The sequence below is a fragment of the Protopterus annectens genome, chromosome 17.part0, assembly GCF_019279795.1.
Source record: "Protopterus annectens isolate FY-2018-M chromosome 17.part0, PAN1.0, whole genome shotgun sequence".
Taxonomy (NCBI): Eukaryota; Metazoa; Chordata; order Ceratodontiformes; family Protopteridae; genus Protopterus; species Protopterus annectens.
In genome coordinates, this window is record NC_056751.1 from 692,834,973 (window position 1) to 692,862,647 (window position 27,675).

General features: G+C 38.8%; 1 protein-coding gene across 1 annotated transcript in view; it reads left to right on the forward strand.

The window, feature by feature from the left end:
* The window catches only part of LOC122791498 (excitatory amino acid transporter 2-like), a 594,255-nt gene that overhangs the window by 103,349 nt on the left and 463,231 nt on the right, over positions 1-27,675 (forward strand). The window contains exon 5 of the mRNA XM_044059240.1: positions 12,131-12,257. Coding sequence (XP_043915175.1) covers positions 12,131-12,257 — 127 coding nt within the window. The remainder of the gene's footprint in view (positions 1-12,130; positions 12,258-27,675) is intronic.

The window sequence follows — 27,675 nt, forward strand, 5'->3', positions numbered from 1 at the left end:
CTCCCCAACCACTGCTGAAAATGGGACTTTTGATGCAGTTGGACATTCACAGTAAACAAAAGTCTATAAAATAAATAATAAAATAAACACTTATTAAAGATTAGCCTTTTCTTTCTGTTTTTTTTTTTTTTTTTCATTTTTCTTTTACATTTTTTTTCTCATACAAATGAGTATTGTTTCCAGTGGATTAATTTAAGTAGTCAGTGTTCTTTTTGGAGTGTAGTGCTTGTAGATTTTGTTATAATTGATTAATTTCATCCTTGGAGCTCTGAAATGTATGTGCAATTACAGGGAAATACATAACAAGTCTCAGATTGCTGTATTTCAAGGTAATGATCGAGAAGTTTTGCCAAATAACTGTCAAATTGGGGAGCATTAGTCACCCCTTTCAAAGAGCGCTGCACCGCATAGCTCAGGGGTGAATTTGCAGTTTTTCATCTACTTGTCAGGTGTGGATTTAAGGGTAGCTAATGTGTTTCTTTGTTTGATGCACAGAGGAAGTCTATTCCTGATAAAAGGGATGCGCTGGGTTAGATATTTATCTCACCGGCAGGTTATGTTTATGTTCTTATGAAAGTTATTGTTTTTGATGTTGGTGTTTATGGTGCTGCTCATTTTGTGGAGGTGAAGAACGACCAAAATATCCTGGTTTTTCACAGCATGGGAGGATAGCTAGAGATCACGGTACATGAAAGGTGAGTAAAATTACAGGATTTTTAGTCTGTTTTGATAGTTTACGAAGCCTCATCTAATGATGTTCTTCTTAGTTAGAAATCCCTGAGGTCTCCCCAGTTAGAGAAAGGGTTTAGAAAGATATAGTCCAAAGTGGGCTTTGTATTCAATGATTGGCTTAATGAAAGGATTTACAGAGAGGGATTATGACTTTTCTGAAATTAGAAGAGATATCGTGGAAAATTAACTTTGCTAGAGAGAATGATTTTTAACACCTGATACATGATGAAGTACAGTTCATTGTCAACAAATGTCCCTAGATCTCAAATGAGTTTGTCAGCTCTAAGAAATATATCCTTTATATGGTATGAGCTAAAAAAGCTCAAATTTGCAAATGTAACTACACTACATTTTATAGCATATAGACTAATCCCATAAGCATTACATCAGACACAGATATGATCAAATTCTTGCAGGAGAACATGAGTTTTGGTAGGTAGCTAATTATAGCAGCCAGTCCAGCCCTCAATAAACATGGTACATTTTAGCCCTTTGACTTCTGTATTCACATTAGATGCCAAAATGAAAGGAGCCTAAAACTGAGGCCTGCAGGACACTGCTTATGATTTTTTTGTTTATTTTTGTAAGGAAGTAGTACCAAAAATCTTAACTGCATGAGTTATACTAGTGATCCAGTTACCCATTTAATGAGTAACAATAAGAATTAATATTTAGTTGTGTGACCTTGTCAATAGTACTTGCATTATGAATTATATTAAGTGCCACAAACAGGTTCAGAGAAGACGTATGGATGTATTGGCCCTAAACCAGGCCATCAGCAACTATTTGAAACAAATCAACTAGACTGAGTAGACAGGGCCTACCCTTCACAGCACCAAATGAGCTGGATCAAGGACTGTAGGTCCCAATATTTTTAACTCCATTTTGACTCTTCATAGCTGTCAATCAGCCATCCATATTCCCCAGTTCTTCTCCTCATACACCTGGTCTACAGGACACACTGTAGCCTCCCTTGGGCTATAGTGAGACAATGTCCAGGACTAGTGAGAAGACCAAGGACCCTGGGACAGTATCAAATTGCTGTCATGGAACTGTGCTATCAAGTATCTGAGCTGCTATTCAAACTCAGGTCACCTAGGCCTTAGTCAGGGCTTTATCCTTATATGTCACTGCTATGAGCCTTATATTTTTGTTTATAAATTCAGTAATAATAATAATAATATATTTTATGACTTTACAAATGCTATTGGTAAGATTATGCATCTATAACTACCAAGATCTGTGTTAGGGCCACATTTTTGCAGTCGTACCACAATGGCATCCTCCCAGCTTCTGCTGCATAACCAGTGGATAGGTTTAGGTTAACTATGCTCGAAGGGCACTTACCAGGGACAGTAGGTGATATTATCAGAACGCATGAACATGCTGTTTTTCATTATAGATGGTGCCAGTAGACCCTACTCTTGGATTATTTATGACAGGAAGAGAAGTTAAGAGAGCAATGAAGGTTAGTAGGGTGAGCAGATAGACATGGGACAGAGTCAAATTAGTCAGCTAGGAATCTGATGTGGCTTCAGTATCAGAATAAGTGTCACCATTTGATATGAACTGTGAGCGGCAGTACAAGATGGTACATCTGAATGTCCTAATTTAACTAAAGAAGGTGGATGACTTTGATGTCAGTGGCAACCTAAATATGATTGTGTGTCATTCTGAAAAACGTCCATTATGATACACTACAATATTTTATATAGAATGGTAAGCAGGCTAATAGAGACCAGATGGTGCCTCTTGTGCACAAGTTACAAGGTTTGATTCTGACTTCTGGTCAATACCTGTTTGCATGTTCTCCCTGTGTCTCTTTGAGGTTCTTCTCACCTCCAAAAAGCATGCTGAGTATCTCCATCACAAACTCACCAAAGAATGGAGCTACAGGCATCAGCACAGACCCTACAATGTACCCTATGGGAGGAAGAGTTGTATAGACCAACCACTTTGGGCATCTACTGTGGTGCACATTATTCTCAAGACAGGAGAACACAGAGCATAGACTGCACAGTGTAGCAGGGCTAGCCACTTGACAGTGTAACATACTTTCCTAGGTGATTTGGTTGTGCAGACTAATGTTGCCAAATAAGCAAGAGTATTTTCCAGTGAAGAGTGGGTTGAAATCCCGGCCTACTCTCACCTATGCCAGGGATCCATGCTAATGGTGAGAGTGGTCTATGAGCCCCTTTTGGCCAGTGTGTGCTCCTGAGTCAATAAGCTACTTACCAGTTGGTGTCCAGTTGCCCACCTTTGAGCAAAAACTGGACATAGAACAAATCAACCTGCTAAACATGAGCTAAGCAGACTAATGCATCTAGGTTTGAGGAGACTCACTTTCTTTGAGAACTGGTACACAATCAAGCATGTCTTCATATGTCAATTTTTTAATACAAGTAATAGGTGTTGGTTAGGTTTTCCTTGAGTCTGAATATGAAGACACTAGGAGTGTTGTCTGGCTTTATAGAACTTGAGTTTTTAGTTATGAATGTGGTATTTACCACAAATGTAGTCACATAACATTATTTCTGCTAACTGGTTATTATTCAAAAATATATATTTTTATTTTCTCATATATTTAAGGAATACCTTATTATTGTTTTCAAGCTTTGAGACCAAAGTGACTTCATAGTTAAATATGTAAGGGTTAATAAGAAAACTCTGACAGATAGCACAGAGGAATAAAACTATTAGCTGTTAATAACCTGCTTCCTGTGGTTAAGGGTTTGATTCCCTCAGCCCTCCATTTACCTTCTAAAATATCTAACAGTTAAAATATCTAAACCCAAAATATCTAAAAACAAAACCTATTTCATGCAGTGGGCAAGCCCCCTTATACACCCTGCACTCCCTGCACCTTATATTTACCAATTCTGGGATTGTAAAGTAGTAAAAAAGGGCAGATTCCAAGTGTTCAATATTTTGAATTTTAAATATTTTGTGCCATGCAATAGATTTTTGATATTTTGACTTTAGATGAAAATCGTGTGTGTGTGTGTGTGTGTGTGTGTGTGTGTGTGTGTGTGTGTGTGTGTGTGTGTGTGTGTGTGTGTGTGTGTGTGTGTGTGTGTGTGTGCGTGTGTGTGTATGTGTGTATGTGTGTGAATGTGTGTGTGTGTGTGTGTGTGTGTGTGTGTGTGTGTGTGTGTGTGTGTGTGTGTGTGTGTGTGTGTGTGTGTATGTATGTACACACACACACACACACACACATATATATATATATATATATATATATATATATATATATATATATATATATATACCATATAAGTACAATGTTGAAATATTGAAATGCTAACAAGTTAAAATCAAAATGCCTTCCTACCCCACATGAATTTAGAGCTGGAATTGGCCCCTGTAGGACCCAGGACTTGGGTTAGCAGCAGTTTCTGAGTGACTCCCCTCTTTTCATCATTCTTGACAAGCTAATTCTTTATTTTTCAGTAAGTACTGCTTGATTTTTTTCTAACTTCAGAATATCTGTCTAAATACTTCATCCTTAAATTTTCAGGGTCTACGTATTACTTTCCCCTCAAGTGCTTGACAGTGCTCTGTACAGACGCAGATACCATGAGGGACATTTCTCCTGTAAAAGGACTAAATAAGGAAATAGCTCCAATACTTAGTAATAATGATCTTCCCTCCTGGCATGTCTATAGGTCAGTTCCCTGTGCTTCTCCTATTAACCTGGTGAACCTGGGTATTCTGAGGCAGTGTATCAACTAGCAACTTCCTCATGTACACAAACAACCCTGTCCTCTTACCTCCCAACATTCAAACTTGTGGGAGATGCACTTATATAAATTGAAAGCCATGCGCTCTCAAGCGAAGACCAGAATAGTTGGTCAAGAGGAGAAGGTCATCACCCGCACCACACCACATGCAACATATAGCCCTCCAGAACACTCACCATCACAGCTCTCACATAAAAACACAAACCACACACCCACCTTTGCAGAGGCTTTCAATAGAAATCTACCCAAACAGCAGAGGCCTCCAAGGCAGAAATGCACTCAACCACCTCAAAACAGCATAAACCACAAGACACATAGCTCACCTACACAGTGTGTCCCTCAACCTTAGCCCCTAAGGCAAAACAGCTTGACCAATATACTAATCATAGGTTACTCAAGAGTGAGGCACACTGATGTCCCACTCACTAGCTTGAATAAGGAGAAGGTAACAGCTGTCTATCAGGTGCCAGAATCCGACACATAACACAGGCACTCAGGTCACTCCACAACAAGTACAAATATGACTCTGTCACTGTCCATGTGGGTGCAAATGACATGAGATGCACCTCCCTAGACTACATGAAAAGAGACATGGAGGAGCTCCTGGATTATGTGGCCCAGGTAGGTATGACCCTAGCCCTGAGCAGCATCCTACCATTGCCCAGAATAATACCGCAGTGCAAGCAGAAAATGATTGACTTCAACAATTGGCTAAGTTTCTGGTGTCATTCTAAGGGGATCCAGTATCTGTCTGCTTGGAATGACATGATTGACAGACCTCAATGCTTTGCCAGAGATGGCCTGCATCTGTCACCCCTGGGTTTCCAGATACTGGCTAAGGCTCTTGCCACCCCTATCTTGCTTTTTTAGGTGATGTTCTAAAGACCAAATTACCACCGTAACAGTGATAAATATATGCAATCTGAGGGTCATGCTGCTCAATGCTAGACGTCTAAATCTCAAGATAGACTTGCTGGAAGCACTCCTCAAAATGGAAAACATCGACATTTGTGCTGTAACAGAGACCTGGTTTAATGCTGCTGAAAGCACCCCTGTGCTACCAGGCTATAACTCATTCCACACCGTTTGGCCCCAGAACATGGACCGAAGCTCCAAAGGCAGTGGTGTCTCCATATTCATAAAGGATATGCATACCTCCAGGCTAGTAGTCCAGCATAATGCATCTGAGATACTTCACGTACAACTAACATTGGATAAGACATCAATTCAGGTCATAGCCTGCTATAGGTGTCCAACCATGTCCAAAGACTCTCGCTCCACATTCCTAAACACCCTGGAAACTATTAGTGTCCAACCCAACATGCTCATATTAGGTGACTTGAACTACCCCTCCATCAACTGGGAAAACTACTTATGCACCACTGGCCCAATGCTTCCTGGAATTCATCAATTCCAGTGCCTTGGACCAACTCATTCTGACCCCCACTAGAGGATGCATATCCTTGACCTGGTTATTACTAACATAGGCAGCCATTGCTCTACACCAGTAGTCAATTCCTCCCTGGTTAGATCCAACCACAAACTAATCACCATGGAAATCCACATTTCACCCACACCCCCGCAAAGGCAACCACCATGAAAAACTTTTCCAAAGCTGACTTTGGGCTACAGGAGGCTAACTTCACAGCACCCATGTCAATGGAAAATAGATGCATGACTGCTGAATCATACAATAATGCACTGTACGAACACGTACATAAATGCATGGAACTAGCCATACCCAACAGAACCAAGATGCTCTCCTCCAAAAAAAGGAAGCCAATCTGATGGTCTCCTGCCATTAATAAACTCTACAATAGAAGGAAGAAACTTTTGCTGAAAAAGTGAAGTCTCAAGACTGGAAAAATCCCCTTATTAGTCACAACAAAAAGTTGAGATCCCTCATCACAACCTCTAAAGCCAGCTATGAAGGCAGATTTGTAGCAATACACCCGGGGGATCACTTCTGTGTCTCTGCTCAACAGTGGCACAGGAAAATAACTTTCCTGGGTGGCATAAGCCAGGATCCTTCTTGGCTAGGCTTACATAGGCCCTTGGGCCAATAACCTAGTACCTACCTATGAACCTATGAACTAAAAACAACCACAAAGCCTTCTACAGTTATATCAAGAATCTCCATGGCAATACCCAGGTTTGATCTGCGTTACTGCACAATGGTAACTCCTATACTGAGCCAACAGATATTGCCAACATACTGGCCAACAGATTCAGTGCCAACTTTGCCCTCTCACCCCCCCCAAAGGACCAATCACAATACTGGAGTAATGCCAGGCACCCAGCATTACTGCAGCACAGGTTAAAGCTGCATTGTCCAAGGCCAAGAATACAGCTTCCATGGGACCCGACAATATCCCTGGATGTGTTCCACATGAACTACAAAGTGAACTGGCACTACATCTGTGTGCCCTGTTCAATTGTAGCCTCACCTCAAGCTTTGTCCCTACCGAATGGCGCACTGCTACAGTCATCCCTCTCCATAAAGGGGGAGTGACTACTCACCCTGGGAATTATCGCCTCATTAGCCTGACAAGTTTGATATTTAAGGCTATGGAGCTCATCATCATGGACCTAATTAGAAAGGATATAGGGAATCTCCAAACTCTAGATCCCACTCAATTTGGTTTTGTGAAAGGTAGATCATGCATGCTTAACCTGGTTGACTTCTTTGAGTCAGTCACCAGAGCTGTGGATGAGGGCAAGGCCGCTCATACAGCCTACCTCGATCTGGCCAAGGCCTTTGATACCATTCCCCACTCAGGAATTATTGATAAACTCACCAAACTAGGCATCAACCCCTATATCACTAGGTGGGTTGCAAATTGGCTCACAGATAGAACCCACAGTGTGAAACTAGTGGACTCCAAGTCAGACTGCCAACCAGTCACGAATGGAGTCCCACAGAGATCGGTCCTGGGTCCTCTCCTGTTTGGCATCTACTTCTCAGAAATCCAGGCCAATACTGAGGGGCTCTGGCTGACCATGTTCACAGACGACTGCAAGCTGGGAGCCATTATTAACTCCCCAAGTGATGTAGACATCCCACAGAAAGACCTCACTGGGATCAATGACTGGTGTCAAACTCACGGCCTTAAGCTTAATGCCAAAAAATGCATTGTCATCCCACTCATTACCACATCGATGGGAGCCCACTGAACACTGAAGGCATTATAAGAGATCTGGGGACACAGATTGACAGCAACCTCTCCTTGCCACTGTGGACAGAAAGTCCTTCTATGTTGCACATCTCATTACCAAGGGATTTGCATCCAGGAAGAAAGATGCCATCTCCCTCTACTCTTCCCTCATTAGGCTAATCATCAAGTATAATGCCCCATTTGGCATGTACCTCACTAGACACATGCAACAGCTGGAAAGGCCACAAAAGTACCTCACAAAGAGGATCCTAGGCCTTAAACACATGTCCTACATGGACAGACTCCAAAAACTCCAGCTATTCTCTCTCATATCATCTACTAAGAGGCAATCTCTGCTTGACTTACAAAGCCATATCTGACACAGCTCTGTTAGAAATGCTACATCTAAATAAATCCCAATCCTTCTGCACCATACGCTCCAGAGACCTCAACCTCATTACACAATCAACAGAACATGCTGGTGGGACAGGCTCATATCCCAGAGACTGCCCATGCTCTGGAATAGACTTCCCATACATGTCAAGCAGAGCACCTCACTGGCCCTCTTCAAGAGAAATGTTGATGAGTGGATGGGAAATAGAAAGTTTACACCGGGGATCACTTAAACCAAAATTCACTAGGTGGACTACTCAAATAGTGGCCTTGCATATACCCTAATCTCTTGCTTGCTAAGATATCCACATCAGTGGAGCAACAAAATCTTAGTAAATCTGAAGCTTGGAATGATAGGAAGCCTATATTGTCCAAACCAGCAAGTTGAAAGAGGTACTGAGCAGCTAGTAACCAAAGAAAAAAAAATCATTAGTTAGATCCAGATTCCTGGAGTGCCAGAAGGAGCATTTTTCAGGGCTGCATTATTTTAAACAGCACTGTTGCTTAATCGGTTGGTATGAAAAATTAATATGCTTCAGCTGTCTGTCTGCAAGTAGTGTTATATTTCATGAACTGCTTTGTTTTTAGCCATGTACAATATTTCAGTGTACCTAGAGCTCAAGTAAATGTAATAACACTTCATAATTTAAATTATATCTTTATCTTAACTGGCATGCATGTGGTTCTCCACTTGGCTTATTTTGTAAAGAGCTCAGTAATGATGCTAAAGATGAATTTGGACCACTAGCAAATGGGGACCATACTAATATTATAGCCATTGTATGTTTCTCCTTTCTCCTTCAGTTTAAAATTACAAATCTGTATGACTGCAGTGACAAGCACATGTAGGTAAATAAGTCTATATATCATATTATATCATTAAAATGAGAAATGGAAAAATAATAGCCCTGTAAACTGGCCACCAGTAAACTGACCATCAGTATATGACTGAGTGCCTGTGTATCCTGCAATGAATTATGTATGGTTGTTGTAGTAAGAATCTTTGTGTTCAACATCTTTGTATCCTGTATAGGAAGGGTTAAAATGTGAAACTACATTGTGTGCAAAGAAAATAAGCTAAAATAGGTTGTTTTTCTTGTAAGGAATTTGCTGACCAGAAAGGAATGCACAGATGTTACCTTGGTCCAGGCACAGGCCTATCTTGGGACTGACCTCTGACCAAGGAGGAATGTATTGATGTTACCTTGATGTAGGCACCAACTTATCTTGTGTCTGACTTTTGACCATCTAAGGCTCCAGTGAGTGAATTTATAGCCTTGACTGAAATTCCTTGTCTAGTAACCAGCTGCTGTGTATGTGTAGAAGAGGGTATAAAAACCCATGTAAAGTGTACAGAAATTAGACTGCTGGCATACCAAGTACTTTGTGGCAGGTCTCCATGCATGTAAAATAAACTCTTTTTTGGCCTACCTTTAGCTGCATGATTCTTCCAGTATATGTTAAGAGTATTAAAATCAATGAACAAACACTCCAACAGAACCAACACAGGTTCAACCAGTAAAAATACACTTAATATCGAACCACTGTGTGTAATGAATGAAGGCTCCAGTACTGAAACACGAAGAATTTATTCCACTTTAATACAGACAATCAATAGTTTTTAAATTTAAAAACTATTGATTGTCTGTATTAAAGTGGAATAAATTCTTCGTGTTTCAGTACTGGAGCCTTCATTCATTACACACAGTGGTTCGATATTAAGTGTATTTTAAGAGTATTAAAATCTTTTGACAGTTGTAGTGATAGACACATTTGGGAAAATAATTTCATATCTCATGCTAAAACTCATGCTGTGTGATCATTAATAGGATAAATGGCTTTGTAACTCACAACTCATGCTCAGCCCTATAAAACTTATCTACTAATTTCTTTCTTCAAATCCCTCTTTCATAAAAAAAAATTAAAGCCCTCTCTCTTGATAATACAAACATTGAAGTTACTTCTCATAACAAATTAATAAGAAAAATAGTGAATGATCCTCTTTAATTTGACTTGCATATCCAAAAATACAAAAAAAAACTCTCCAAAAATGAGGGATGCTTTGTAGAGCCAAAAAACGTTCTCACCAAAACAACTAAAATTATACTTACCACTACTTATCTCCTCCTCACACTTCTTTATAGTGGTCCCATCTTTACTAACATCCAGGCATCACAAAAATCAAAACTTAAACAATGCTATAACAATGTTAAGAAGTTTGCAGCAAACACCACTTTCAGAACCCACCACTGTATAACAATGAAAAGCCTAAACTGGTTACTACCCATTAACTAACATAGACATTGCTTCATAGCACCTCTATTAATATCCAGCATCCATCTGCCTGTCCAGTACCAAAAAACATTCTATACAACTATGTTCCTAGTCGGTCATTACAAACCAATGGCCAAAACCCCCTCTATATCCACAAACCTATCAAATTTGCTGGGCATTGTCTATACTCGTACCATGTTGCTAAGGCTTAGAAGTCCTTACCTGTGTCCATCTGGTCAATACCCTCCCTCCCATCCTTCAAAACCATTCTGGAAGACCTCCTAGCCAAAAGCTGGCTCTGTTCTTGCTTAACACCAGGATAAATTATATCCCTAAATGTGGACACATTCTTGTTACTTTACAAGTTCTTACTCTTCCTTCTTCGCTCACTTCCTTACTGCTGTCAGTTTCTCTCCTCAGCTTTCTAAATATATGATAAGCCTGCATTTCTTTTATTCATATTGTAATTCCTGTTTGTATTATACTAACTTACCTTTAATTTCTCTGTAAACTGGCTAAAGTTTCTCAGAATTTAAAACCAACATAATATAACTTGCATTTATTCTTAACCAATGTTTATATATCATGACTAATTTGGTATAATTATTTAAAGATTTATTTATAGATGTGTTTGTATTATTTTTGAAGCTTATAAAATTATTGTTCTTAAAATGTTTTGTAATACTTTAGAGCTTTTCTTCACAGGCCTCTGCTGAAAATGGGATCCTGCCCAGTTGGACTTTCCCAGTAATCAAATGTCAATAAATAAATATAACAAACATTAAAACAAGAAATGGAATATAAAGTAAAAGGGCAGGGTTGTTAGGTACTTTTTTCCCCAGAAATGTATAAAATCTTGTAAAAAAAAAAAGACTGCATGTGGTAGTTGTATGTACTCCTAGAAAACATCCATTTTAATATTGATTCCACAGATTGTGCAATCAACTGATTATTGGCCTGTATATTATTTAAAATTTATTTTTCAAAATTCTGCAGAACATCATGGCACATTGCAATACTAGTTAGACATAATGCCTCGGAGATCTTGTTTTTCTAGTTCAGGCTCCAACATTGCGATCTTCTTTGCGGAGCCAGGGTTATCATCCATGAGTGCATATGGGGCTTCTTTTTGTGACTGTTTGCACTGGTTTCCTCCCACTTTCTAAAGAGTTACCACCAGATGAATTTGGACCCCTAGCATATGAGTACCATGCTAACAATATAGTAGTTACATATTTTTCTGTTGGCCTTCAGTTAAAAATTGTAAATATGTATGACTGCAGTGATGCAGACATTTAGGTAAGTAAGGACATATGTTATGCTAAGACATTAAAATAAGAAATGGAAAATAACCCTGTAAACTGAACACCAGTAAATGACTGAGTGTCAGGGTATCCTGCAATGAACTTGCATCAATCTGGGATTATTACTGCTGCCTTAGTGAGAAAGACTCTTTGTCTCTGCTGTGATCATGAATATGATAAAGTAAGGGATTAGAAAATTAATGAAGAAGTGTATCACTGAATGATTGAATTAATTCCACACATCTAGTAATGAAACCTAAGAAAGTATTTGGAAATATAATTCTCTGTCTGCACATCTCAGCTGGGATTTAATTAGAGATAAAATGCTATGTGTCTCATTTAATTTCATGTTTTAAGGTATAGTAATAAAGAATAGGATTATGGATTTATTTTGTCTGTTTCAAAGCCTGATACACATCAACAAACCTTGTCTCTTTTTCTCTTGCTTTCTGCATTAAAAGTGTTTTGATGTTTGGCATTACCAGTGATACATTATCTCTCACTACAAACCACTTTTTTCACTTTTCCTTAGGGCTTATCGGATTCTTCATTGCCTTTGGCATTGCTATGGGAAAACTTGGTGAGCAAGCAAAAATTATGGCTGACTTCTTCAACATACTGAATGAAATCATCATGAAGCTGGTCACCATGATCATGTGGTAAGGGCTAGATGCTGACAATGCAGATCTACATTGGTTTCTTCAGGGAGCTGGTCACCATGATCATGTGGTAAGAGCTAGATGCTGACAATGCAGATCTACATTGGTTTCTTCAGGGAGCTGGTCACCATGATCATGTGGTAAGGGCTAGATGCTGACAATGCAGATCTACATTGGTTTCTTCAGGGAGCTGGTCATCATGATCATGTGGTAAGGGCTGGATGCTGACAATGCAGATCTACATTGGTTTCTTCAGGGAGCTGATCACCATGATCATGTGGTAAGGGCTAGATGCTGACAATGCAAATCTATATTGGTTTCTTCAGGGAGCTGGTCACCATGATCATGTGGTAAGGGCTAGATGCTGACAATGCAGATCTACATTGGTTTCTTCAGGGAGCTGGTCACCATGATCATGTGGTAAGGGCTAGATGCTGACAATGCAGATCTACATTGGTTTCTTCAGGGAGCTGGTCATCATGATCATGTGGTAAGGGCTGGATTCTGATAATGCAGATCTACATTGGTTTCTTCAGGGAGCTGGTCACCATGATCATGTGGTAAGGGCTAGATGCTGACAATGCAGATCTACATTGGTTTCTTCAGGGAGCTGGTCACCATGATCATGTAGTAAGGGCTAGATGCTGACAATGCAGATCTACATTGGTTTCTTCAGGGAGCTGGTCACCATGATCGTGTGGTAAAGGCTGGATGCTGACAATGCAGATCTACATTTCTTTCTTTCTTTCTTTCTTTCTTTCTTTCTTTCTTTCTTTCTTTCATCTTAAATGTTACTGAACAGTATTTTTATACAAGCTGTACCTAAGAGCTTAACTTACACTTGGACCTGTCCTTGTACATGAATGTCATCTCCATCCATTCTATCCCCAAAGCCTGTCCATCATAGTTTATCCTTCCATTCCTCTTCTTATTTCCCCCACCATATTATCTCCATTCTTAAACATAACTGTAACTGTTATCATATATACTGGATGTGTTTATTTGTAACATTCATTATTCATGTTTTTTGTTTATGTAAATATTTATATTGCAATCACTTTGTATATGCATTCAAGAATGTCCATGTGCAGTCGATTCATTTATTACCTCTGTTGTTTAACTATGTAGCTTTTCTCCTTGTGCCTTCACTGAACCTGGGCTTTTAGCTCAATCAGATAACTCCCAGTCAACAAACATAAACAAATGCATAAATAAATAAAGAGGAGGACACTCCTATTCAAAACACGATAGGAAGTTCACATGGAACCTGCTGCACTCTCACTGAGTGATAAAACCATGATGACTGCCCAGGAAACCCAGACAAACAGAGCCCAGTTAGTGACTTAGGTGTCTGCTTCAGATGGATTGAGGACGAATGATGAAGCTTTGTCTACTCATCTTTCGCTGCAGGTAGGGATAGCATGATGTACTAGCATATTAGCAATTTATTCTTAAGAAATTCCAGTAGAGATCAGCCCTCAGAACGTTGCCTAGACTAAGCATTTGGGTAGGTTTGGACAAGCATTCTGATCTGTGATGGCTGGTGTGAGACTCCTATACTATGCCTGATAACAAACATTTGTCTATATACAGAAGCACTGACCCTTACCACCACCACAAGCAAACTCACCCCACTCTGTGAACCACCATGGCAGCTCTTTGGTCCACACGTTCCCTTTCAAGCTATTCACTTTGATAGTTGTAGTGGTAACAGGCAACCCATTTGGCAGAGATACAACTGGACCAGAGATTAATTCACAGGAAATTAGTTTGGAGTGAAGGTGTTTCACCTTCATAAAAGTGGGGACTGAAACAGCCACTAGGACAGAGAAAGGGGAGCTACTAGGTAAGTCCCAACAATGATAAGGGAAGATAAAAAATAGATAATGAACTTCAAGCTTCTCTTTAATTGTTTGTGTTTGTTTCATTCTAATCTTACTGAGAAATGTATTCTGCACCATGTAAAGCATCCTTTAGCTGCATGTATGCATGTGCTTATGCATGTATTTCAGCTTTTTTTTTAATATCATCATATTATGTGCAATTTTGGAACTAGCCAACATGGAGTGAACAGCAAGTTTTGCCATCTCAATTTTGTAACCAAATTTAATCTAACTTGGTGCAATTTCTGCAGTTTAGACTCATGGTAAATTGCAGACTCTACCACACTTGGATATTTCATGACAATAGCATCACAAACTGTAACAGAGAGGAATACCAAGCAAACTCCAACTTGGCCCAGGCTATGGACTCCAATATCAATGCAGAGATTGATAAACATACTGATCTGGTTGCCTAGGTAAGAGCAGACACTTCAGATATAAAAACAGATAATGCAAATTGCACAGCTAAAGCAGTTTTTTTGGAGTCTGCTCTTAATCTTCAAGATGCATGGCTGCAGACATTCTCCGCTTCAATCAACATGTCAGAGCAACAACTCAAATCGCTACAAGACTGCACGGTCTCTTTAGAATACTGCTGGAGGATGAATAACCTGTCCTTGGCAGACTTAAAAGAAGGGATGGAAAATGGAGACCTCACTACCTTTCTTGAGAAATTCCCCCCAGAAGCATTAAATCCCCCAGCATCTCTGACTGCAATAGAAAGTGCACACCACCCTCTGCATGTAAGGAGAACTAGTACATACCCACCAAGGCAGGTTAGTTTTTGACTCATTAATGACAGGAATTTAAAAAATGATCCTAAACACTGCTGAAGAAGGAAGCCATTTTTTCTCTGTGGGCAGAATGTTACTCTGTATTAGGATTACTCTAAGGAAATGATTGCTGCTAGGCAAGCCTTTTCCTATGCACACAATCTATGCTATAGGAATGGACTGCCTAATATATTGATATATCCAGCATTTCTCTCAGTAACATGGAAGAATCAATGGAAGATTTTCGATACCTGAGACACAGCCTTCACTTTTTTATCAAATGAGCCTACATTTGGACATGGTGAACAATAACACACATTCTAGTACATTTTCAAGACCACGCCAGCAAGGAAAAATGTACCATGAATCTAACGGGCCCGGGGAAATATGCTACCTTGTCTGTTTCAATGAACATACAAAGGAAGGAATTACAGCATGATTTTCTGACTACAGGGCAAAATCCTATAGAAAGTTCTTCAAGACCAAGGAAGCAGTCAGCTAAGCAGCTGTTTCTGGAGCTCAAGGAAGAATCTTACATTAACCAACAAAATCAAACAATCTTCCCTCCTCTCTCTAATTCCATGGGATCTAACCTCTGATAACCCATAATGAAGATTACATATTCATCATTTGCTCCCCAAGCTGGCATAGATAAATTTATTAAACCAAAGAAAGCAACTTCCAAGCCCATTGTCATTTTCCAAAAGAATAAAGAAGCACCAGGATGATATCGGACTGGAGAGATGATAAGTAAGCAGATGTTTATTTACACTGAGTACTGATGCGTGAATGGGCATTCCTTTATTGAAGGTTGTGCGTCAGGCCCGGCAAGTCGGCATGTAAAAATCTACTGCCAGTCATTAGTGGACCGGAGTTCCGCTGTGGCGACCCCTAACCAGGAAAAGCCGAAAGATGCAACAACTGTATATCTTTGTATACAGTTGACAATAATATTTTCTTAGACAGCAGGCTCAAAGACTCTTGCAATAGCAAGACTGCATTACGTAGTAGAGCTTAAACTGGCCTTTCTCACCAATAACACTACAAAAGCACTAAGATGCATCAATAAGTTAGTCAGTTGCTATTTTTCTTGTCAGTGCATCATTTTTATTGTTGTTTTTTATGAGTTTATTATTTGCCCTCAATACCCAAGGATTCTGTTTACCTTGGAAAAAGAAAGTAATTAAAAATTGGTTTAAAAAAGTGAAATGTGACATAATATTTGGACAAGAGTGCAAAATATCCAAAAAGCATGGTAGAGTTTTATCGACATTTTGGGTTGGGGACCTTATTTGCAACATCAAAAAAATCTTACAGGTCATCTGTGATTTAGGGAGTCAAGGCTTTATTGAATTAGGAGTTATTAAAAAAGTGACAGATATGCATGGGAGATGAGTGGTTGGTTGTTCCTCTACACCAGAAGATTTTTGGACACTGAGTTCTACATATGGTCCTAATCAGGATGGTCCTGCATATTTGCAGATTTGTAGGGCCACATTGAGACTATGGTGGAGACCCTTACAAAATAATTTTGGCAGGAGACTTTAATGTAGCTCTTAATTCGATCAGAAATAGAACTAATCCCAACGGTGAATTCCATGTTAGGGCTTGAAAGATAATTACAAAACGTTGTGAGCATCTGGCTCTAGTTGATATAATTTATTTTTAACTCCCCTTAAAGGAAATCAAGTAGAGGAACTTACTATTTTTTTAATCTCCACTACATTGGCTTCACATATAGAATAATAAGTCATTCTACCAGCTCTAAACACTGATGATATAGCAGTCTCTATGTTAAGGATCTCTCCTATCCAGGGCAAAAGAAACCATGGAGAATTGACTAGCCCAGCAACAGAATAAATACCTGTGAAAGCTATCCAAGCAGGTCAGAAACTTACTCCAGAAACTGAAGCTTCACTGTCCACAAATACTATAAGGCCTGTAGTTTTGAATGCTTTGGGAAGTCTTGTAGAAAAATACTTAAAGCCTACACAGCCATGCACTGGGTTTGGGTACCGCAAATTACGTTTCTTCTCTGCCAAACAGCCCACACCTCAGGGAGAGGAAGATTTTTGAATCTTGGCTGGATGAGGCTTCACAAGCCCTAGAGGAGTGGGATATCCCAGAAACTCAGAAGAAGCAGGGGATAGATGGAAGTTTAAAGGGATTAGCTGTGGATACCATACGCAACCTAAGGATGAGTAAGCAAGATTGCACAGCCAAGGACTATTAAGTAGTACTGCACGATGTGTTTGGAAGAACAGAGAAGGCTGCTGACCTATTGTATCAGTTTGAACATACATACCAAGAAGATGGTGAGAAACTATCTGACTACATTAAGCGATTAGATAAAGTGCTCTACTAGATCATCCTAAAGAAGGGGGTGGATCTGAAAGTAGCTGACCAAGTGCAAATTGGTCAGATTTTACAAGGAGCTCAAGATATGGATTCCATTATGTGGAAACTGAGGATGAGAGATAGGAAAGAGACTCAAACCTATTCTCAATTGGTTAAAGAAGTGAGGTAAGAAGAAGCCCTGCTTGAAGCCAAATCTCAGTTTTCAACATCAACTAAAGCAGTGAGTGAACACAAGTAGGAGCCTACAGCAGTGCTTACTACTCAAACGGGAGTCGTTGTCCAGAGTGTCTACAATGTAGAGGTGTCACAGTTGCAGGCGCAGGTGTCTTCCATAACCAACGGCCATAGCTCAAGTTACCAAGACAGTTACAGAATTACAGAGAGCAGTGGTAACTTTAGCTGAAAGGATGAATTCATCTGCTAGAACCTCCATGAAGGGTCTCAGGGAAGAGACAAACAAGCCGATGTTCACAGTTCCTACTGGATTTTGTTTTCATTGTGGAGACACAGGGCATATAAAGCAACAGTGTCCAAATGCAGAAAACTTGGAAAAAGTGAACAAGCTATTACTGGCAAGTGTGATGCAGGAAAACTTCAAAAGGCCTCAGTGAAGGAGCAAGCTGAGTGCCCAGTCAAAAAGAGCTCCATAAAATCTGACATCAAGAGAAATCTCCCTGGATCTCACTTCCCAATCACTCCTTGCAAGAGAGGAGAGAAGCTACTTACTGTGCACACTTCTAGCTCATTTGAGGTGAACAATCAAATTGGAAAGTCATCTCAGCAAACGTCTCAGCATCCGAACCACAAAGTAATATTAAGAAAAAGTTCCATCCTTTAAAATGGCAAAGCCAACCGACTGTACCTCAACAACATGCTGAATGCCATACAGCTGAACAGCATGGGAATCAGAAAGTACCCGATGGCCTAGTGGAACCATCCCCTATCATGCCAGTGAAGACAGAAGTGGTGTACAGTAAATTACTGTTGGATACTGGTGCACAAATCACCATTCTGCTCAGAGACTTCTACCAGAAATACTTAAAGCATTTGCCACTTGAAAAGTTAGAAGACTTGGAGATCTGGGGGCTAAGTGACACAAAGTTCCCTTATGATGGTCATGTCTCACTCAAGTTAGAATTTTCCACCTCAGTTGTTGGGACAACATAAGTTTTTGAAACTCTCAATGTTGTGTGCCCCAGGCCAAAAGAAAAGGATTCAGCATCTATTTTAGTGGGGACATATACTGACCTCATCCGAAGAATGCTGACACCTCAGTTGACCCAGGAACACCCAACACTATATCCACTCCTGAGACTAGCCTTTTGTGCCCTTCAGAAGGAGAAGGATAGTAAGAAAGATTAAATTGGTCATGTATGGACCCTTGCTGGGAGAGAACATATAATTCATCCTGGTCAGGTCACCTGCTTGAGGGCCAAAATGAGGATGTGTGGACAAACAGCTTCCTTTCATCTCATGATGGACATGGATCCAGAAATAAACTTGCCACAAGGCCTGGAATTTGTCCCCAAAGGTTGGCCTGCTGACATGCTGAAGCATCCTTATGATACTTTGCCTGTGGGGTTGAAGAATAAAGGAAGTACACCATTGTCCTGTGTTCACAAGTGCATTCGGGAAATGTTTATGCTGCCACTCCTTTACCTGCTTCTGTTTTGACAAGAAACGAGAGGAGTCTTAACGAGTTGAAGCTGGAAGATATTGATCTAGGAGGTGGTCTTCTGTCCCCTGAGTGGGTAACCAGAGCTATAGAGCTGTTGATGAAGAAAAAAAAATGTTTTTCTACAAGTGAGCTGGATGTGGGTTGTGTGAAAAGTGCAAAACACCAAATAAGATTAAAAGAAGACCAGCCTTTCAGGGAACATTCCAGAAGGGTAGCTCCAGGAGATCTGGAGGACTTGAGAAAACATCTGAAAGAACTTAAAGCTGCAGGGATAATTCAAGAGTCAAGAAGTCCATATGCCTCTCCCATTGTCATTGTTAGGAAGAAGAATGGGTCAATTTGCATGTGTGTTGACTATCGTACTCTGAATCAGTGAATCATTCCAGACCAGTACACAACACCCCAGATTGAAGATGCTCCAAATTGCCTGGTGGGCAGTAAGTGGTTCAGTGTGCTAGACTTAAAGACTGGATACTATAAAATCCCTATGCACCCAGAAGATAAAGAGAAGACTGCCTTCATCACTCCTTTGGGATTTTTTGAGTTTGATCTCCTATCTCAAGGTTTATCAAATCCACCAGCAACTTTCCAGAAAATTATGGAAAGAATAGTTGGAGACATGCATCTCCTGGAAGTCTTAATCTACCTTGATGATGTCATTGTCTTTGGGAAGATCCCAGAGGAGCACAAAGAAGGACTGACAAAAGTACTGGACAGAATTGAGAAGGAGGGACTGAAGTTGTCACTGGACAAATTCAACATTTTCCAACCTTCAGTGACCTATGTGGAACATGTAGTGTCTACAAATGGAATATCCACAGACCCCAGCACAGTTGAAGCTGTGACATCTTGGCCCAGACCTATGAATGCAGCCCTCAATAGGCAACATAAAATGGTGTATCAACAACTAGGAATAATGCTGAAAGAAAAAAAAACACAACTTTATCTTGAGCAAGTTGTGGGGCTAGCCTGGGTGCAAGACAACAAACCTGGCTAATGTCTGGCCCATAGACTCCAAACAAGGAGAAATAAGATGATAATATCAGGTAGGAACCCCACATGACGATAAATTAACTTTTACTCCCACCAAGATAAATTAGATCTTTTCGAACTTTCTTTTGTTTTTCTTTGCAATCCAGGCAATACAGAGGATCTCCCCTTAGATTCTCTACTCCCTCCATCAACAAGGTTAATCTTCCTACCTTATCAGATATACACCAGAACCCAGCTGCAGCCTCCTATCTCTGCTGCTAAATAATTAAAAACAACTTTGCTCTCCTTTATGAAGGACAAGGCTCCAGGACCTCATGATCTAAATATAGAACTTTATGACCAAATGTCCTCAGCTATCATAAATCTCTTCCAGGCTATTCAAAACTCCCAAACTATTAACGTCTCTTCAACTGTATCCAAAATCTTATTTTTTTCCTAAGCCATGCAAAGGTAATGCTCTACCTCAAAACTACAGGGTCATTTCTCTAATAAATACAGAAGTCATATCTCAAGGTACTAGCAATGAGGCTTTCTCAGATACTTCCAGTTATTATCTTGAAAATCCCGGCAAGAGTCATTAAAGGAAAAAAAGTGTAAGCCACTTACAGAGTCTTATCTTAAACTTTCATGGCCTAAAAAATGACCATGAACCTATCTCAGCACTATTTTTAGATTTTGACAAAGCCATTGACTCAGTCAAATGACCTTCCCTATGATCAGTTATGCATACATTTGGATTGCCCAAATAATTTATTTGCTCTATTAGAGGTCTCTAGTGCCAACATACAGTGATGATCTTAAATAGCAGTGCCCTCTGCTCCTCATTTTCCCTGGCAAGAGATGCAAACAAGGATGCCCACTATCCCCTATGCTGTTTTTATTAGTTTTGGCACCCTTGAACAGACTTATAAATTGTCCTGTTGTGACCTCAGAATGTTCCTTCTATGAAGTTTTTAGACCCATTTCTCTGTTTGCAGACAACTGTGTCATTCTCACTAGTGACCTACAAAAAGATATTCCAACTATACATGAGATTTTGGAGTAATTGGGCAGATGTTCAGGACTGCAGGCAAATATTTTTAACATGTAACATTTTCCTATTAATGGAGCAACCCAGGCCCTATTGGCTTCAAATACTTCTTTTCCCCTTAAATGGACCAAGTCTTACCCTTGGTATTTGGGCATCAGACTCTCCCCAGATATACCTGAGATGCTAAAGGCTGACCTGAAGATGTACAGACAGATTCTTTCTATGGAGGCACTCTTGGTGCTGCTTACAGATTTTACTGATGGGCCGTATCAACAATGACCCCCCCCCCTTATCTTTTATGTCCTTAGACATATACCTACCCCTTTCTCACATTTATGGCAATAAAAGTTGATTAAATTATTACTGGTCTTCATCTGGAATAATGATAGGAAAAGGGTAAGACAAGCTATACAGAATGCACCATCTTGTATATCTGATCTTGGGATTCCTAATTGAGGAAGTTATGGTAAAGCATTTATTTTTACCACATTTCTTTTCACTAAAGCATGCTGTACTTTCACAATGAGCTTTATTAGAAGCTAAGGTTATTAATTCATTCTCACCTGGGGCATAAGTTGGTTCCAAAAGTCTATACCTAAACATATTAAATCCTGGCATTCTTTATATCATTGGATCATTAGGCCATTCAACCCCTCTCTAAATATGTTGAGTGGCATAGTAGCTGTGGAGCTGCCATTCCACTTTGGGGAAACCCACTTCTTATCTATGATGACTCACCAGTCTATCCAGCCTGGGGCAATCAAGGCATGAGGTGAATGATGGATCTAACTACCAAAGTAGAAGGAAATAGTGCACTGATTTCCTTTTAAGAACTCTGGGAAAAAGGTCACTACACTGGTCAGATCTCTGGAACTATCTAACATTATATCATATAATTCACAGATCCCCTCTGCTACTCTTTGTGTCAACTGGCAGGCTGAATGAATCAGCCTCAGTCCTAAGCTCATAAGATAAAATCTACAGGCCATCCAACACACACACACACACACACACACACACATATATATATATATATATATATATATATATATATATAAAACTTATTGATAAATGACCTTAGAATTGGCATAAGGAATATGATTTATGGTTCCTTGCAACTGATTTGGATATTCCTTAATCCTTTATCAATCTGTTTTTAAATACTGATAAACACCTAAGGCAAGTGCTATATGTGTTTGAAAAATTAGTATTATTTATTCATAATAGCTATTGGGAACCAGCAAAGACTGTTGAGAAAAGGACTATATAAATCAATACCTTGTCAGACTTGTAGGCAAACCAATCCCACTATTAGTCACAAATTTTGGGAGTGCCTCCCCACATCCATAATTTATGAGAAAAGGTAAACCAATGGCTGTGCTCTATACTCAGCCAACCCCTACCTTGCACCAGAATCTTTATGTGGACAGGGTACCTCCTCTCTCCTTTATCCATACAACCTGATGCCTTGCTCTGATTGCTACAGATTTTGGCAGTTATCATAGCGTACATAGCTTCATCTGGGAAAACACTCTCTAGTTTATCTATAGTGAGCTTGAAGCATGGATGCTCAAATGAGGGTTTCTATTCACTAGAATGTACCCGCATTCCTATAAAAATGTATTTTCTACTCCCCCCCTCCCATGGATAAAAATGTTCATGCATCTATGGACACAACTACTGGACTTACTCTCAGCATGATAGACTCCCTCAGCTACCTTGCATTATATTGGTTACATGCACTCTGTTGTCTTTTGCTAACATAACACATGTATACACTCATGTCATTTCTTGTTCCTTGCATTATATTGGTTACATGCACTCTGTTGTGTTTTGACAATATAACACATGTATACACTCATGTCAGTTCTTGTTCCTTGCATTATATTGGTTGCATGCACTCTGTTGTGTTTTGACAACATAACACAAGTATACACTCATGTCAGTTCTTGTTCCTTGCATTATATTGGTTACATGCACTCTGTTGTATTTTGACAGCATAACACATGTATACACTCATGTCAGTTCTTGTTCCTTGCATTATATTGGTTGCATGCACTCTGTTGTGTTTTGACAACATAACACATGTATACACTCATGTCAGTTCTTGTTCCATGCATTATATTGGTTACATGCACTCTGTTGTGTTTTGACAACATAACACATGTATACACTAATGTAATTTCTTGTTCCTTGCATTATATTGGTTGTGTGCACTCTGTTGTGTTTTGACAACATAACACATGTATATACTCATGTCAGTTCTTGTTCCTTGCATTATATTAGTTACATGCACTCTGTTGTGTTTTGACAACATAACACATGTATACACTCATGTTAGTTCTTGTTCCTTGCATTATATTGGTTACATGCACTCTGTTGTCTTTTGACAACATAACACATGTATAAACTCATGTCAGTTCTTGTTCCTTGCATTATATTGGTTGCATGCACTCTGTTGTCTTTTGACAACATAATACATGTATACACTCATATCATTTCTCGTTCCTTGCATTATATTGGTTACATGTACTCTGCTGTGTTTTGACAACATAACACATGCATAAACTCATGTCATTTCTTGTTCCTTGCATTATATTGGTTACATGCACTCTGCTGTATTTTGACAACATAACACATGTATACACGCATGTCATTTCTTGTTCCTTGCATCATATTGGTTACATGCACTCTGTTGTGTTTTGACAACATAACACATGTATACACTCATGTCATTTCTCGTTCCTTGCATTATAATGGTTACATGTACTCTGCTGTGTTTTGACAACATAACACATGCATAAACTCATGTCATTTCTTGTTCCTTGCATTATATTGGTTACATGCACTCTGTTGTGTTTTGACAACATAACACATGTATACACTAATGTAATTTCTTGTTCCTTGTATTATATTGGTTGCATGCACTCTGTTGTGTTTTGACAACATAACACATGTATACACACTCATGTCATTTCTTGTTCCTTGCATTATATTGGTTGCATGCACTCTGTTGTGTTTTGACAACATAACACATGTATACACTCATGTCATTTTTTGTTCCTTGCATTATATTGGTTGCATGCACTCTTTTGTGTTTTGACAACATAACACATGTATACACTCAAGTCATTTCGTGTTCCTTGCATTATATTGGTTGCGTGCACTCTGTTGTGTTTTGACAACATAACACATGTATATACTCATGTCAGTTCTTGTTCCTTGCATGATATTGGTTGCATGCACTCTGTTGTGTTTTGACAAAATAACACATGTATACACTCATGTCAGTTCTTGTTCCTTGCATTATATTGGTTGCATGCACTCTGTTGAGTTTTGACAACATAACACATGTATACACTCATGTCAGTTCTTGTTTTTGTGTTTTGACAACATAACACATGCATAAACTCATGTCATTTCTTGTTCCTTGCATTATATTGGTTGCATGCACTCTGTTGAGTTTTGACAACATAACACATGTATACACTCATGTCAGTTCTTGTTTTTGTGTTTTGACAACATAACACATGTATACACTCATGTCAGTTCTTGTTCCTTGCATTATATTGGTTGCATGCACTCTGTTGTGTTTTGACAACATAACACATGTATACACTCATGTCAGTTCTTGTTCTTTGCATTATATTGGTTACATGCACTCTGTTGTGTTTTGACAACATAACACATGTATACACTCATGTCAGTTCTTGTTCCTTGCATTATATTGGTTGCATGCACTCTGTTATGTTTTGACAACATAACACAACTATACACTCATGCCAGTTCTTGTTCCTTGCATTATATTGGTTGCATGCACTCTGTTGTGTTTTGACAACATAGCACATGTATACACTAATGTCATTTCTTGTTCCTTGCATTATATTGGTTGCATGCACTCTGTTGTGTTTTGACAACATAACACATGTATACACTCATGTCAGTTCTTGTTCCTTGCATTATATTGGTTACATGCACTCTGTTGTGTTTTGACAACATAACACATGTATACACTCATGTCATTTCTTGTTCCTTGCATTATATTGGTTACATGCACTCTGTTGTGTTTTGACAACATAATACATGTATACACTCATGTCATTTCTTGTTCACACTTGTATAAGTTGATTTACTGTTCCCTTTCTTTACTACATGAATCGAATATGTTGTCAGTTGATTTCTTTTTCCAATGATATTATCAAACTATATTTAAGATGGTTATGTTTGATGTATATAGCTGATTGTATATTTAAGTTCATGTTCCTGTTTACATTATTTTCTACAGTTATGATGTAAATCTGTGAATTGTTGATGCATCTGTTTGCCTGCCTGCCTGTGTATTGCCTATTCTGCGGTCACATAATACATTACTTTAGCTACTCCTATCATGTGTGTATGCATCTGTGTGGCTGTGTGTGTGTGTGTGTGGGGGGGGGGGTGTCTGTGTTTGCCTATACATACATTCATGTCTTCTCTCTATATATATTTCTTTCTAATCCCATTATATAATATGTTGTGCTAGACCAATATATGCCTCTGTTTAGGCATGCAGTTTTATATTTGAAAGTATAAACATAATTGTATGTTTAACAGAACCAGAAATGAAAGCAGAGCAATGTTCTGCTTTCTGCACAACTACATCCCTGTTCCACTTGTGCTGCATAGTACTACCTTAAGAATACATCACCAAACTGCAAAAATAATTAAATGTTTCCAGACTTCTAAGGTTATAAGTCAAACGTGATGCATAAAGCCCAATAAATTAGTGTGTGTGTAGCTATATGAAATAATATCGATAGCTGTAAATGATTTTCCCCACTTGCCTTGATCTTATTTGTTGTGTGCTGCAGTGCCTATACAAAGTCATCAAATTTGTGTGACCCCTTAGTTAATTTACAGACAGCTTCCAAATGCTTGGCTTCTGTGCTACTGATTTCTGAATGATCTGCTACAATCATGTGCCATCTGTTGCAGATAAGTATTGCACTTTGCTAAATAGCACTTCTTGTACTTCCAAGATGGTTGCTGTTATATGTCTGCAATATTTGTTGTCACTGTACACTAAATCATTTTATAGTGCTCCTGTATTACACAGTGCTAGAAGCTGCTTTTTTATACTTTTGGGCATGTTAATTCAAAGTGATTGCTAGTAGCATTTCTTGTTGGTTACTGTGATCCTACACATGTTGCTTATCTGTATTCATTTTACAATTAGAAAGGATAGATCTGCACTCTAGTGTCAGTAGACAGTTACGTCATCTCATCTGAGGTTTAGGCTTAAGAAATGCTTTAAAAGGTTTTGAGTGTTTTTTTTTTTTTGTGATTGACCAGTCAGCCATTTTGCTTGTTTATTCAGTTTCTGTATCTGTATAAAGTTAACATGTTTGTATGACTCTTTGCTCATTCACAGAAAACATCCAAACACTTGGTTTCCATTGATTTTTGAATGTTTTGCTACAAACTTGTGCCATAATTGTCAGAAACATTTTGTATTTTGGTAAATGACACTTATCCTTGTAATTATAGAATACTGTTTTTATATTTCTGCAAAAATGTTTGTGTCTCTACGGATTAAGCCATTTTAAAGTCCGTTTGCATTTTCAGGTATGAGCTGTTATTTTTGCCCTTTTGGGCACCTTAATTCAAAGTGATTGCTAGTATTTTATTTTATTTTTTTGGTTATTGCAATTGCTGCACCTTTTGTACATTTGATTATGTTTTACCATTAGAACAGTTAGATCTGCGCTCTGGTGGCAATAGAGAGTGGTCTGATCTCCCCCAAGCTTGACAATTGCAGTAACTTTGATTTTTTTTTATGACTGTCCAGTGGGAAATTGTGCTTGTTTATTCAGTTTCTGCACCAGTTTAAAATTGTAACATTTGCATAACTCATGGCTCATTTACAGAGACCTCCAAATTGCTTGGTTTCCATGTCACTGAACTAGAAACACATTCCACTCAACAAGCTTAAGGAGTCACCACAACTTGTTCTTAAAATTAATGCTTTTGTTCTTTATTCATACACCAAGAACTTCATCAGATAAATGTAATACAACACATATCAGGTTTAAAAATGGTGCCCAGCAGATCACATGATAAAAACACCCAATCCTCTTTTCCCAGCTTTTAAAGTGACATGTCAGTACAAATAAAATTAACAAACCAAACCAATGAGTGTAAAATATAAACTCATAGTTTTCTGCAATCAAATTAAATAATTTGTGTTAGTAAAAAGCATTTTATGTTGACAGTTTCATTAAACAAGATATTTATCTGAATTCAGTCTGATTTGCCATTCTGACTCGAGGCATTCTAAAAGCATGTTATAGTTCCCAGAGAAGTCACTCATATCAACAGAATCTAGCATAAAGAACTGGAATTTTTTATATTTCTCATCCTGCAAAGCATGTCTTGCTAGGGCATTAGTAGTGTCCTCTTTTCTTATTGCTAAAGAATGTTCATAAATTCTACGAGACAGCTTCTTAATAGTCTTTCCAACATAAAAGCAGGTGCATGAATCATAGTGAGCTAAGTAAACAATCTCTTCAAATCACAATTGTATCACTACTATGCAAAAATGTCCATATTTAAATGTCTAATGAAAATATGTGTCTTGTTTGAGATAAAGCAGTATTGATTGCATTTGCCGCATTTAAAAGTCCCAAAGGTACCCTCTCTGATACTTTTCAGTCCATTCTGTTTT